This window comes from Erpetoichthys calabaricus, chromosome 2 (assembly GCF_900747795.2).
Source record: "Erpetoichthys calabaricus chromosome 2, fErpCal1.3, whole genome shotgun sequence".
Classification (NCBI taxonomy): domain Eukaryota; kingdom Metazoa; phylum Chordata; class Cladistia; order Polypteriformes; family Polypteridae; genus Erpetoichthys; species Erpetoichthys calabaricus.
The window spans coordinates 34,720,093-34,735,916 of NC_041395.2; the positions used below are offsets into that span (position 1 = coordinate 34,720,093).

A 15,824-nucleotide genomic window follows, 5' to 3' on the forward strand; every position below is an offset into this window, starting at 1 on the left:
GTTTAAAATATTAATTGAAAAAGGTGGAACATCCATAACAAAAATAAGGATGATACATTTTAATTACCGACTTTAAATTAGCCCGTAGGAGTGGGTGTGGATGCAGAATGAGCCGTCGTCAGTGGATGCACTGTAGGGTCACACCTTTCATCCGATCCATCCGGGTTATGAGCTCCGACTCCACCGTGCATTGGAATAAGAAAGTAAAGGAAAAAAAAGAACCTCTCACTTTCAGTTAACCTTATTCTAAGTGATTCAGATCGTTGTATTCATAAAGACACATCCAAATATTTAAGTCGTCTCTCCGTATAAGAAGCATGAAAGATGAATTAAGATCCCGAAGGCGGTACCCGTCATGGCTGTCTGAATTAAAAGGTCTGCGCAGAGAAACGAAACTGAAACGCACAGACTGGTTTCGCTAAAAAGCCTGAATGACCCTGGAAAGTTCATGGGGACAAGAGTTTTATCTCTCTTATTATAAATAACAGTATATAGGCTACTAGGTGAATATCAAGAGTGCGAAGAGCCCAAGCTTCCTCTGCTAAGGTAACTATTAAAAAATATGTGTATCCTAATATCAATCTGGTATTTTCAATAGTTAAATCTGTTTTATAAAAAATGAAAACGCCAGTAGTTAAAAAAAAAAACAGACTAATGACAAACAGAATTAAACAGTAAAGATATGACATAATACCAACGCGGAAAAATCCATGTTAAGATGACAGAAAAACGCAGATCCTTTCGTTGAATTTTCGCAGAGTAACACCTTGTAGTACGTCACATTCGCTTTATTTGTTTACTTTTACCTGTGCGGTCTCATAGAGCCGCCATCTGTTTGGCGACCGTGTGATTGTGTAAGACAGGAGCGCACTTCTTATTACTGCAGCGTTGAGGACGGTGAAAGGAAAATATTAAAAGTTTTCATTTTTTTAACTTGCATTGAGAAAAAATCCCAAGATATCCATTTGCCAGTACCAAAGTGTAATTTTTTTTTTTATTATTGTAAAAAGTAATTCTGGCTTGAACTTTTAGGTGCCGTACATTAGGAAAGGTAAGACTTTTTTTTTAATGGAGCATCCGTATACCACTGGATGCGTACAATAATAGAAATGTTTTTATTTATCTTCGGCTTGAGCCTCTTAATTGTTATATTCAATTTGCGATATTTGATATTTTAATAAGCTTGGATACCAAATGTTATCTACGTACAGACCTCGTGTTCTCCGTGTTTTGCAGTGTGTTTCCTCAACAGACGTTTTGTGCAAACATTTTTCAATGAATTCAGATTATGCCTAATAAGAACTAATGCGAGAACGAGTGTGTTTGTGCCTTTGAATGAACGGGCGCTTTGTTTATTGGAGTTTTAACTACAAATAGCCCAGATCAAAACTGCAATTCGATTAATGCCAAATCTTCGTTCATTTTTGCAGGATGTGTGACTGAGGGATACTGTATTTGGAGAAACAGAATGATTGGCATCAGTGCTGTAGTCATTGCAATAAAATTCTAAAAATGGCGTTGGCCTGATAATAAGTTTTAAATTAATATATAATTAATATATAATACAAATCGTTAGGCATCCCTGAAAATAGTATGCTGTTGGTTTTGTGGGTTATTTCATATTTTATTTCCTGCTGTAAAATATTACGAAAACAACATCCTCAGCAATTATGCAGAACACATTTCCATAAATCAATTGGATTTCCATTCATGCCCTCCTCTAGTTCCTTATTTCAAGCAAAAAAAAGAATGCATGTCAGTAATGGATGAATGAATCAATTGTCCATTTTCTGCACTAGCGTTTTCCATTACAGGGTCTTGGGGAATTGAACTGTAGAACGGTCTCATGAAGAATGAATGAAGCAGAGAGGCAGGTCTTCAGTTCAAGAGCTCAATCCCTTTGAAATGTGATTCCTGTGTTTGCGCTGCCCTGATTTTTGATTTATTTAACATCATTTTGTCAATGTTGTGAGCATACAACTGGATAACTGATACAGTATGTGGTTTGTGCAACATGAGTAAAACCACAACCCGTACCCCCCCACCCCCCTTTTTGGCAACAAAGTGTAAGATGCATCAGATAATTGAAATATTAAAGTGTGTGCCTTAATTTAAATGTTTAAAATCTGAATAGTCTGGATTGGAATAGAAATTTGTCATTTTTCAGTCTCTGATACAGGTCCATAGAGAGCTACAACCCTAGTAAAGGATCATAAATAAAAAATAACAGCAGGTTTGTAATCATCGAGTCTAAAACAGTACCCCACATGCTTATATTTGTCATTTTGAACCTTCTGGGAGTGGCACTTACAGGACTAGGACCATTGGTAGAGTATCAGACAATCATATTCATGATCAGCAACCGTGAAATAGCATAAAAATGACACTCCATATGCCTATATTACCAAACCATATTTTTAAAAATTTTGTGAAAAGGAGTAACTTTGACCCCTTGTATTCCATTAGGGGGTGAGCATCTGGAGTTGGTTGATGTGGCATGCACAGCTCCAAGTCCTTCTGATCATTTTTACTAAAAACATTTATTGGTTTACTCGTTAACATAATGGTGTCATTTCTTGCACAAAATATGGTCCAAAAATGCCCCAAAATGAGTGTTTCCTGGGTCCAGAGGGCCAAAAATAAGGGGGCACCCCAGTCCCCAATGTTTTGTATAACTGGACATCAAGGTAAGTCGAATGGTATATCATATTGTGGGGATTTTCATGTACTGGTAGCAGTTACCTGACAAAGAAATACCTCAAGTGATTTCAAAGAGTTCATAAGTAATTCTTATAAACACAATTAGGAATAATTTCAAGGACAGAATCCCCTCCTCTGGCTTGCATTGTTTGTAGTGTAGTGGAGGATAGGAATAAATCATTTGACTTTCCCTTGTATGTGATTTCTGTTTATTTTGCAGTTCCTGCCTATTCTTGCACCTGCTTAGAAAAAGAAAATAAATATTTTTAACATTATACTGCCCTTTAAACACCAATCAGTTTCACAAAACATACGAGTAACAGAAACAAGTTAGAAAAGTGTTTGAATGGCTGTAACATTCAGATGCATTTGAAAGAGCAATTTAAATTTGAGTTTATTTTCTTTACCAAAGATAGATATTGAACTAAAATTTAATTGAACTGGAATTTACCATTCATTCCTAGTTCAATTCATGAATGTCCTCAAACCTGTGAGACAATGTTGCTAGCGTAAAATTAGCTGAAATACATAAGTTATCAGTTTGGCCTAACAACAGTGTTGAGCAACCATTGGCCAGTGTCCTCGTGTTTCTCAGATTTACTAAACAGACTGTTATCAGATAAACACCCATTACAAAATGAACCTGGGAATAAATGTAATTCAGTGTCCTCCATAATGTTTGGAACAAAGACACATGTTTCACAGTTTAAAATTATAAATCAAACAATTCTGACATGTTTAAAGTGCACATTTAGGGCGGAGTGATGGCTCTGAGGCTAAGGATCTGTGCTGGTATCCAGAAGGTTGCCAGTTCGAATCCCTGTCACTGCCAAAAGAGATCCTACTCTGCTGGGCCCTTGAGCAAGACCCTTACCCTGTAATTGCTCCAGGGGCGCTGTACAATGGCTGACCCTGCGCTCTGACCCCAAGGGGTATGTGAAAACTAACAAATTCCTAATACAAGAAATTGTATGAGGCGAACAAAAAAAAAAGAAAAATGACATACATATCAGTCACACCATGTAGGAATGACAGTACCCACCTGCTCCCTCCCCATGTTAGAGCACAATAGTATTTGGAACAATTGGCGTCACAGGTGTTTGTGATTTCTCAGGTATGTTTCATTGCTTCATAAGTGCATCTTTAATCATGTCGTTTTAAACTGTGGAGCAGAGGGGTAAATTAAGGAAATATGTCCCAAACATTAAGAAGTGTCCACTGAAAAAAAAGGGAAATGACAGGTTGTTATATTTACAAAAATGTATTTACTTTATATTACATGTATTGTTTGTTTATGTTCCATTTTTGAACATAACTCGATCATTTTTAATTTACTGAATCTTGTGGGATGTGCAACATACTAACATCAGTCATTTAGGTAGAAGTCAAAAATAGTTCTATTTAGTCCTCACAGGAAATTAATACGCACCAAGCGGATTCACCATCAGCGGAGGTTGGATCACTTAGCGGTGAAGTCACGTGACTTTCAAAGAAGCAACAGATTGTGCGTTTTGAGTTATTGTCGCCAGTTAAGAGCAAAAGGTTAGTAAAATAAAAGTAAAAAAAAAAAACACACACACACACACGAGAAATATTCAGATATTCATTTAAAACACTTAATCACACAGACTAACGTTACCCTGTTTTGCGTTTTTACTTGTATGCTCTTTTAATGCTTTATCAGACTATGCTTACTAACTACCGTAACACAAGTCAGTAAATGTTCTATTAAGTTGTCTCGATTTCCTAGCTTAGTACGTTTACGTACTTGAAAAAAAGAAAAAAAAGTTCTGACTTTCATTACGGGTCAACTACTTTCAGCATTGCTGTTCATTATATAATCATAACATTGCTCAACCAGATAAATACTATTAATACACACAAATAAATAATACACCCAAATACAATACAATGCAGCTGCCAAATTTGCTCGTTTGAAAATATAAAAATATATATATTTTGTGAAAGAAGGTGCCCAGCCCCAATTTTTGCACTTTATACAGTATTTTACTAATATTTAACATTTCTTCTGTAATATACACAGTTACATAAATATAAATAAATGTATTTTAGAATTTAACACTCTATCCAAGGTGCATTTTGTGTTCATATTTAGTTATACATTGGTCATGGCATTCTGGCACAGCCAAAGAAGCAGTGTTCTTGTACAACTGTTGTACTGTACATTTCAGCTTTTGAATACTAATCTTTTGTATTGTTGTTGGTTTATATCGTTTTTTACCAAATAAAAGTAGTTTTGGTATAAGCAAACCTGTTAATTTCTTAATAATAACTTTGAACATGAACTATAAAATGATACTGGAACAAGTATAATTGACAACCTACAAAGTTTATAGCTAAGTAACTTGGTGAGGTACATTTTTAAAATGTTTATAAAACAATTGCTAAAATATTATGAAATATTATTGACATGTTCATTTAACATAATATAATTAATTTAATGGAGAATGAAAAAGTTAATTCATTTTATATAAAAATATCAGGACGTATCAGGTTGTTTCAGGATATATTAATTTAGTACATTAAGCATAATTAAATTATTTTTGACAAAAACAATTTTATTATATGTAATCAATGTACATTTTTTTTATTTTAATCTGACATGTCATTTTTTTCAGTGTACAGTAAATGTCAAAAATAATAGAAATATAAAACTTCTAAATACTTTAATAAACAGAGAATTTTAGATAGCACATTTGACGTCCTCAGGTTTCTGTTGTTCCTACAGCAACGTCATTGTTGCCTTTCCATAACAGTAACTTACATTCAGCAAGTCAGTTTCAAAGATAGCCTCTGGCATTATAAAGTGGGAACTGTATGCAAAAAAGGCATGGTGTTTTACATTGCTTTACTAAGAGTCTTAAAAATCTGCTTATTTTAGAAGTTTAAGTTAGTACCTGGGTGGGAAAGTGATATGTGCACCAACTGGTCAGAATCCCTTTAATTCACCAGTACTTGATATGCAGGAATTTAACTTGGACGCTTTGGAGCTGTTTATAACATAACACAACATGACATACAACTAACATAAGTTAAATGACATACATTATAAACAGTTACAGAATAGCTAAATTTTGAAGGAGATGTGCAAATTTTATGTGCAAATAAAAGCATGTCTGTGTGCAGTGTGTATGGCTTGCAAGGGCTATGGCTCTGGGCAAGAAACAATTTAGAGGTCTATTAGTTTTAGTTTTAATTAATCTAAAGTGTTTACCAGACAGGAGTTTTTGCAACAAGTGATGACCTGGGTGAGAGGGTTTTATGACACTAGATAAATATAGGCCTACAGCAGATGGAGGAGCACAGCAACTTATTTTCTCAGCAAACCTCACAAGGGGCTGTCCTTTCTTTTTGGAGCAGACCACTGTTGAACCAAACCAGATTATCATGGAGAATGTGATTACACTTTCAGTTATGGCTTTGTAGGATTATTTTAGAGTGGGCTGGGAAATATTTAATTTCTTTAAATATTGGCATAAAACAAATATTTGTTGCTGAGCCTTCTTAGCAATGGAAGTGGTATTATTATCATAGCTGAAAGTATTTGTAATAGTTGTGCCCAAAAATGTGAAGATTTCCACCACATTGAACATAGAATCGTTCATTTCTAATGGGAGAGGTTGTGACTGTTGTTTGCTAAAGTCAGTGACAATTTCCACTGTCTTGGTGGTATTGAGTACCAAGCTATTGACAGCACACTAAAACACACTTTTGATATGCTGTTTCATTACCATTAGTAGCAAGCCTAATCACTGTCTGATGATTTTTACTGAAGAGTCAGTAGATCAACAATCGTTGGTGTACAAGGCAATGAGTGGGGAGGTATACAAATCCTTAGGGGCACCTGTGCTAATATGGAGACTGTTTGAGAGGTGTGAGCCCATCTGAACATAGTGTTTCATGTTTGTCAGAAAAATGCATATCTATTTACAGATTGAAGCATTCAGTTCAGTTGGTAGAAATTTAGTCAGCAACAGTTCAGGGACAATGGTGTTAAATGCTGAACTAAAGTCTACAAGCAGCATTCTGGTGTAAGTTCTTGTACAGTCCAGATACTCTAGCACAAAGTGAAGGCCCATGTTTAAGGTATGATCCACAGATCTATTTACAGTATATGCAAACTGAAGTGGGTCAAGATGAGGAGCAGGAGCAGACAGTTTGCTGAAATATAAATTATTATTTTGTTTGACAATTGTCCTCAAGGACATTTGGAACATTCTAGATTACTGAAAGTTGAAAACGTCACATTAGAAAGTTGCATTTATCTGGCAGAGATAAAACTAACTTACTTTGGCTATATGCATTGTTAAGGTTGGGATTGAGATGTTGTGGATAAGGAGTCTGCGGTAGTGTTTTACTGAGCTGACCATTTGGTGAGACCAGTAGGGGGTGCTTACTCTGTGGTCTGTATGTGGATCCAAATTCCCCAGTGCAGTGACAGGGACTCTGTGCTGTAGAAATTATACTGTTCTTCAGATGAGACGTAAAACCGGGGTCCTGACTCTCTGTGGTCATTAAAGATCCCTGGGCATCTTTCAAAAAGAGCAGGGTTTATCCCAAAGTCCTCGGTAACTTGCCCTCCAAGACCTAGTCATTCTCATCCCCTAATCATCCCTGGTCTCTAATTGGCTGTCTCTCACCACTTCACCATCTAATAGCTAATGTGTGGTGAGCGTACTGGCACAATAATGGCTGCCATCGCATCATCCAGGTGGGTGCTACACATTGGTGGTGATTGAAGTGGATCCCCTAAAGTGCTTTGAGTATTGAGAACACCTCTATATAAATGTAAGGAATTATCATTATCATTATTATTATTATTTGTAACACATATCATTTATATCTGTTAATCTAGTAACAATGCACAGTTTTACATTCTAAGTGACTTGCTGAACGCCATGCAGTATGTTAGTGTTACAGATTACTGTAAAGCTTCAACCTTGTGGTTTATAGTCAGGTTTTGTGCGGCCTTGAGGCCATAACATCTTAGTGTCAAGTAATGCTAATGAATTTTTTAATTTAAAAATGTGCTCTGCCTTTAATTGAACTATTGATTATTAATATCTGTGCTATTTTTATTGCAGTTTAAATGGGTTCTGTTGATAGAATATCAGTTTACCAGAAGAGATTCCTTGAAGACTTGGATCCTGGAGACATACAGGATAAAGTGCACATTTTTGCAGTAGAATCCAAAGCGATGCCAAGTGATCTGACTGAATTTGCACATCTCTTTCATGAGTTCATTTCTGAGGAAAGCTTTATAATACCACCTGAAATATGGCGGTCCTGGGACTGGCTGTTTTTCAAAGAGATGTTGTTAATGAAATGTGTAAAGAAAAAAGTTCAGATTTTTGACCTGCAGCTGGGAGATTCTGGTGAGTTTAAAGTGGTGGTTGTGGGCTTTAAGGATGAAATTAATCCAGTGTGTCAGAAAATATTGAACTTTTTAAAGGCTCAAAATACTGCAAGCGAGTCAGTGTCATTTGGGAAAAGAGAAAAGGAGTTTCTGAGTTTTTTCCTACAAACGTCTGATCTTTCCAAACCTAAGGTATTAGATGAAGGATTAAGTATGAAATATAAAGTTTGTGATTCAAGGGTTGAAATAACTGGAACTAAAGCAAATGTACAGAGAGCTACAACAGAGATACAAAGAGTCATCAGTAAATGTTCTACACATTCACAGAGTAAAAACTCAGGGCTAAACATAAGCATAGAGCCATTTAAGCATTTTAAAGTTGTTATTTGCAGTGGCCGTGAGAATATCCATCTTGGTTCAGAATCACTTATAGTCCAAAGCAGCAGTCATGAAATACTCTTTGACGGGACGAACCAAGAAACAGTTGTTGGTGAATTGAGTGAGATTACTCTTACAGTAAATGAAGGATTATCTGAACTTGGAAAACTACAAAAAGTAATCAGACTTCATTGGCAGTGCAAGTTCAACAAGAAAAAGCACACTGAAGTTCTGGAGGCTGCGGTCATCAAAGCCCTGGAGTATGTAAAGACACAAGGTCAGACATCGGTGTCAATATGTTGCCCACTGGATAAGGACCTTAACACATCGATTCAAGCTGCAACTGTGGCAGCTGCACTGGAAGGGTTTTGCAAAGCTCAGTCATATTTGTTTGTTTCCTCACTGGCTGTGTTTATCGTCTGCCCCAATGATACTGAATGGGCCAATATCATGAAGAAAAAACTGGAAATTGTTTGGGCTTACTCTAACAGTGAACAAAATGGCATGCAAGAGATCATACCTGTGATTCCCCAGAATATCACTGTGCGGCTGGTGGGTGGAACTTTAGAAGAAAATCAGGTGAGTGTTTCATGGCTACCCGTCTGTAAATTGTATTGATCTGTTGTTATTCGTCCATTATTTGTCATTCTAAAGTGCTACGATCAATGTAGTTATACTCATATGTCACACATGCTTCTGCTGTTTTCAAAGTGTGTGTACATTAAGGAAGTCGTAGTTTCTGTTTAACTTCAATAGTTTTGAATGGCAGCTGTTACAAAATATGACTCATTATAAAAGAACGCACATACACTAGGTGCAAAATAACAAACTGGAGAAGCAAGTTCACCTACTGTAAACTCTGTGGTGTTGATTGATAAGATACTGTAAGTAAATTAAACCAGCTAGGAGTTTTCCAACAAATAGGATATATTAAAAAACTGTATTTGAATAACTGAGTGAATGGTAGTTGACTACTAGCAGTTGGTTTATATTTAGAAATAGAAGCAACAGATTTTAATTTCTAGTCATTTTAATTTTTTTTTCAGTTAGTTTTCGAGAATGCAATGTTAATTTCAATTCAGCTTTTGGTTTTCTCTCAGCTTTAAGTATTATTTTAATTTTGTTCAGTAAAATGCTTTTAGTCATTTTAGAGGTAGTTATTGTTAACAATAATAATCTTTTTCTCAGGGTCATGTTGTAGTAGTGATGACTCTGGGAGGGTAGCAATTGGGAGGAGAAAGTGTCAAACTGAGGGAGTTCCTCAGTAGAGACAAATGGTGCTATGACCTACATCTGCACAAGGGTATCAAGTCAAGTCAAGTTGGGGAGCATGCACTGGTACAGTGCGTTGCCGCACCCACTACACGTTGAAACAGCTCAGGATCCCTGTTGGAAACCCCCCAGGCAGACATGCGGTCCAGTCCTACCCTCCAGAAATGACCCTCTCTCTGCCGCAGCCAGGTGTTACGTGGGTGACTCCTTGGCCTGGTCCAGCCACTTAGGTCCCCAACAATGAGGATCGTATGAGCCGATCACCCTCGGGGAAACGTGCCACATGGCCGTAACTGACGCTCCCTCACAATGCAGGTAATGTGCCTCATTTGGGACTCCATGAGCAACCGCTCATTCGACACAAAGTCAAACCAACGGTATCCAAGGATTTTCCGAAGAGACACAGTACCAAAGGAGTCCAGTCTTCGTCTCAGGTCACTGGATAGCGTCCATGTCTCATGCTCAGAATAATTGGAGAGGTCAGTTCAGGTCAGGTTTGGGAGCATGCACTGATATGGCACCTTGCCACACCCAGCACACAACAAAACAGCATGGGATCCCAGTTGGCAACCCCCCTGGTAGACACATCTTTCAGTCCCATCCTCCAGAAATGACCATTTGTCTACTACAGCCAGGTGTTGCATGGGCATCCCCTTGGCCTGGTCCAGCTGCTTTTCCTCAGTAATGAGGATCCTGCGAGCCAGATGGCCCTTGGGGAATCGCGCCACAAGACTGTAGTGCCGTAAATTAAATCCTCTCAGCACTATGTCCCATATTGAGCCTAGGAGAATCAAGGTCAAGCACAGAGTCTATTTTAGGCTTTGTCAATGCCATATTCTTATGTTTTACCCCTGTAACGTTTGCCAATTGAAGGACTCACACTTTTGTCAATGTCAACATTGAAAGTAAACAACATTAATAATATTAAAATACCTAATCTAATAAATCCATCTTATTTCTTTTTATGTGATGGACATTCATGATGGGCTACTGCAGAGTTTAAAATTATGAAAATAAATCCCCTTCACCGTAAATAGGTGAACAGATGAATAATGATAAAAAAATCTGAAATATGATAAGAATAATGAGCTGTGACTAACTTGTCTAATGAATATAGTTTAGTAATCAGTACCCAAAGCTGTAAACACAGATAGAACACAATGCACAAGCAGAATTGAAGTGAAAAACTTTTTTTGCACTCTGATTGCCAGGTGGTTCAAAAAGCTATAAATAATCAACTTTGGTAACTGGTGAACATGGCCATTTTTACCACAAGGTGAAAAAGTAAACTGGAGCCCTCTTCCTTTTTGCTTTATGTTGTTTCTGTGATGCTACAGATCACCAATTCCTCAATATGACAAAAGGGTAACCTCCCCAGTGTTTGCAGTTTTCATTATCAACAGTAAACACAGTTATGAAAATCTGAAGATGAATTCCCCCATGCTTGTCAGTTTCTCCTTTTTTTGAGGTGATAGCCTTTCCAATTATAGAGTCCAAATATCTGGGTGTTGCTGATATATGAATAACTACTCCTCTGGTATTTATGATAACCCCAGGTCCAGCCTGTGCTTAAATGTGCTGAGGATTTCTGATCCGACCATATGTGTCCTAAAACAAAATTACTGCACCCTATGCTATGTTCTTAATTTTGTGCACCTGTTAACACAGATGTGACTGAAACACCTGGGGCCTCATGCATAACGCCGTGCATAGAATTCACACTATAACATGGCGTACGGACAAAAATGAAATGTTCGTAAGCACAAAAAAATCCAGATGCATAAATCTATGTGAACGCCATCTTCCACGTTCTTCTGCTACATAAATTCCGGTCAGCGTGATAAGTAACGCACATGCATGCACCTGCTGTCCCTCCCCAACTCCTCCCAGAATTACGCCTCTTTGAATATGCAAATCAATATAAATAGCTCTTAAGCTCAGCCTTCTGTGAAAAGACAATGGGAAAAGCACGGAGGAAAATAGAAGAATTTCAGCGAATACCAAGTATAGGCAAGGAAAAACATACTATTTGTTGGTTTAAACAGTGGTATAAACAACAAAAGGAATTTGATCGAGTGACATAGAGTGTCAGAAAAACTCGAAAGCTTAAGTTCACAAAGTCGCATAGTGCCTGAAATAAAAAAAGAAGTTGTCAAATATCAAAGTCGGCGTGAAAAGGCGAGTCGTAGTCCACTGTCTGAGTGTCATATGAAAGCTTATTAGGGTACAGAGAAAAAATAGACACACAGTGGGAAAAAAGCACAAAATGTCAACTTTAATCTCGAAATTTCCACTTTAATCATGTAGTTTATTTTGTCATTATAGTAGAACATCATAAACTTCATCTTAAAATCGTTTAATTTACTAGTTTCTCAAAAGCCATCATAACTAAAGTAGCATGTTAAATGCTTTGTTTAGTATTTGATCATCTATGTGCTCTATGTGTGTGAATAACTACATGCTTCTGGGTTTTCTCTTCCACCGACAGGACACAGAATCCATTACATTCGTAATATTACAGCTCTCTGAATAATTAAAATACTGACATGTATACGTGATATTATTTTCGTGATGATAGGAGTTAAAGCATGTTATTAAGCATGGGAACATGGTGGCGCAGTGATTGTTCATGTCTCACACAAGATGCTTCCTGTGCCATGCGCGACCTTCAATGAAATACTTTATTGCAGCACTATTGTCTCTTTCAAACATACTAACCCCCAATTCCTGTCCTTACTTTTCTTTCTCCAAATACCCAATCGCCACACAATCAGCTCTGTAATAGACGTTAAGCCATCTGTAAGCTTACGTAAGCTTAGAACGCCGATTCTTCAAAATGTTTAAGGAACACTGAAATATCTTCGTAGTACATGTTTAATTATTCTATCCATCTATCCATCCAGTGTCGCGCCAGCCCCAGAAAGAATACAGTGCAAGGCAAGAACAATCAGTGAACGAAGCGCTAGATCCTTGCTAGTGCAGCGACACTGTGTTCTTACATGTTTAATTATTAACAATATAGATTATTTAAGTGAAGTTAAAGTTTTTTCTGTATAATATAATAAACATATTTTGCTGCATTTCATCTTAAAAATGATATCGTCATCATATGTACAGTAAATACGCGCCTTATAAAGTGGCTCAGGTTGTGCAATGTTATAACTATAGTGCAAGTTTACAGTGAGGTAATTGTACTAATAAGTACAAACAGTTCTACAAGGAGCACTTGATGGACTGATTGAGTGCGTTTATAGTTCTTGGGATGAAACTGTTTCTGAACCACGAGGTCTGTACAGGAAAGGCTTTGAAGCGTTTGCCGTGTGAGAGCAGATCAATTAGGCAGCATGGCTGAGGCTGTATACCGATAATTCTCTTTCCGATCAGCTGCTGTAGATCCGTGATTCCACACTCAGATACAGTGATATAAATACTCTGAGTGGTGCAGTGAGAGTAGTATGGAAAAAGATGATCCGCTGTGGCAACCTCTAACGGGAGCAGCTGAAAGAAGAAAAAGAAGTTGCAGTGAGAGTAACAACGCTAAAGCAGCTATGGTATTTAGAATAGTTTGACCATTCTGTGGACCATTATATTGTTACAGGTTAATTACAATCAGATGCATTAAACTAATAAACAATATGCGGTTAATTTCATTGTATTTATAAAGCCACTTCAGGGATGTGGATCTAAAAAAGAAAGGGAAACCACACTGGAATAGTAGTACTGCTTTGACATTGGGTGCCGCCAGTTTGCAAAACCAAGCGGAGAACTTGTGTATGCCAGGGTTTGAGCTAGCGTGAAAATGTGTGTGGCTTTACACCAAGTTTAGGTTTTATACATCATGATTTGAGCGTGGAAACGGGCTTACGCAACATTTTTGTGTGTATGCACTATTTATACATGAGGCCCCTGGACTCAATGATTTGGAGTGTGTCCGCATATTATTATAACAGTGGTAATAGGGACTATGCATGGAAATTGCCAGTGCTCATTTTCTTCCTATGTGTTTGGACTTCTTCTTTCTCTTTATCTTTTCCCACTTCTATGTGGGGTTGATGTGCTTAATCAACCTTCTCCATACAACTTGGTCCAGACAGAAAAAACAAATCTTGCAATATGCTGTATGTTAAATCATGTCTTACTGAAATTAAAGGAGTACAGAAATATTTCATAAATGTTTCATTACCTGCAGTGGGCTGGCGCCCTTCCCGGGGTTTATTTCCTGCCTTGCTCCCTGTGTTGGCTGGGATTAGCTCCGTCAGACCCCCGTGACCCTGTGGTTAGGATATAGCAGGTTGGATAATGGATGGATGGATGGATGTTTCATTACAGGTTTTGATTAATAGTGAACAAGTTTTTCAGAAATAGACGAGCTTCCACTTTAAGTATATTACACTCTCCACACACTATAATTATGTACATTGTATGAAAAAGCCTAAAACTTTGTTTTCCACAAACTCTTTGTAAAAGAGAAATTAGTAAAATGTTCAGTTCCACTGTAACATTAAGTAAAGTGGACAATCAGTTATGAAAATGTCAGTGTGCTAAATGTTTAATGTCAGAAAATGCCAGTTAGAGAAGCATAATGGCAATGTTTTGAAAATAATGCAGTATCAGACATGAAGGCAGTGCAGTTGAGGTTACATGAGGATCAATATGCATGGTCCGTGTCAGTGGTCAGTAGTCAGTAGAACACAAAAGTTAACCTGTTGAAATTTTGGGTAAGATAGCACTCATGGATGTCATTTTTAACATCACTAAATTCAGAAAATGTTCCTTGCACAATAAGCCTTTACTTTGTGTTTGACTTAAATGCTCACCCATTTACACACTGCACTTTGGAATTCTACTACTTTTGGTTTGGTTTGGTTTGGTTTGATTAGTAGTCTTGAATGTTGTTGTCTGGGTTAGCTCCAAAGTCTTTGGCAGCTTGAGCCTGGATCCATCAATCACATGTCCGAGGATGAGCCAGGCATGTGAAAACACACACAGTCATCAAGACGCGGTATAAAAAAAATGTGCAGTGCGTTTATTTCCAACAATCTGTGTCCACAGAAAGCACAGTGCTTTACTTAAATAATCTATAAAATTAAGGTGAACAGTGGAGGTTAGAAGTACTAATAAATTACAACAAAATAAATTCATAAAAATGAGGTTAAAACTCCAGGCAGGTCATTTTCTGCAAATATGAGCACTAGTGCAACTCTCTAAATCCAATGTTTCCTCTGCTTATCCCATAAGAGCCTTGCAGCACATGGGGATGCCTGCCAACAGGTGCAGTCAATCATCAAAAACTCAGCTCATGTCCTTTGCTGCCATTCCCCGGCCTTACACAGGGGGACCCCATGAGCCCTGCTCCTACTCCTGCTCTTGCCACTATTCCCCAGAGGAAGCCTGCTCTAAGCTTATAGATTGCTCCAGCTCGGTAAGGTGTTCATCAGGAGCAATCCTCTTCGGACACTGTTGAGCGCTGGTCACATGTTCCTCTCTTAGCGACTCACAACTAACCACCTTCCTCCATCCCAAACAGCACAGCTTCCAATTCTGCCTCCCCCTCTCTCTCTCTCTCACCCTTTTCCTTATTCACCATTCCTTTTTTCTCTTCTTTTGTCTCCTCTCTGTGTTTTCCTGCCTAGTTTCACTTTTATACACCAATCGGATGCAGGTGCTGCAATCACTCGCTCCAAGATGTGAATCAGGCACTTGACTGAACTGCTCGCATTTTCACATGAATGCACAATCAGCCAAGCACCCCAATTAGTCTTGGAACATTGCATGCACATTCCCATGTATACCTTCACCAGACTGGAGCCTGCACGTTTCAGGACTTCCATATATTTATTTTTTAATGCGCAACATCACAAACATGTCTCATCACAGTTATACATTGTCAAAGTTTTTGGAAAATCAAGATACAGTAAATAACACCATTTGCACCTGTCTGAACATATGCTTTTGTTGTTTCCTCCCATTAGTGATGCATGACCTGCCCCCTCTTAATCTTATTGACTATTCACTAAGGCACCAGTTCTTGACATGTGTATCTCAGCCCTTTCATTAATAATTGCTTCCATTAATTTACACATTAAGCTCGCTGGCT

General features: G+C 37.7%; 1 protein-coding gene across 7 annotated transcripts in view; it reads left to right on the forward strand.

The window, feature by feature from the left end:
• The first annotated feature begins 334 nt into the window (after positions 1 to 334).
• The window catches only part of LOC114645747 (uncharacterized), a 184,943-nt gene continuing 169,453 nt past the window's right edge, over positions 335 to 15,824 (forward strand). For 2 of the 7 annotated variants that reach the window (XM_051923155.1, XM_051923157.1), the window contains exons 1-2: positions 337 to 546; positions 7,806 to 9,034. In XM_051923155.1, the coding sequence (XP_051779115.1) occupies positions 7,811 to 9,034 (1,224 nt within the window). In that variant the 5' untranslated portion in view covers positions 337 to 546; positions 7,806 to 7,810. Of the gene's footprint in view, positions 547 to 7,805; positions 9,035 to 15,824 lie in introns of all 7 variants that reach the window. The other 5 variants (XM_051923154.1, XM_028793570.2, XM_051923158.1 and 2 more) reach the window with 4 other exon arrangements.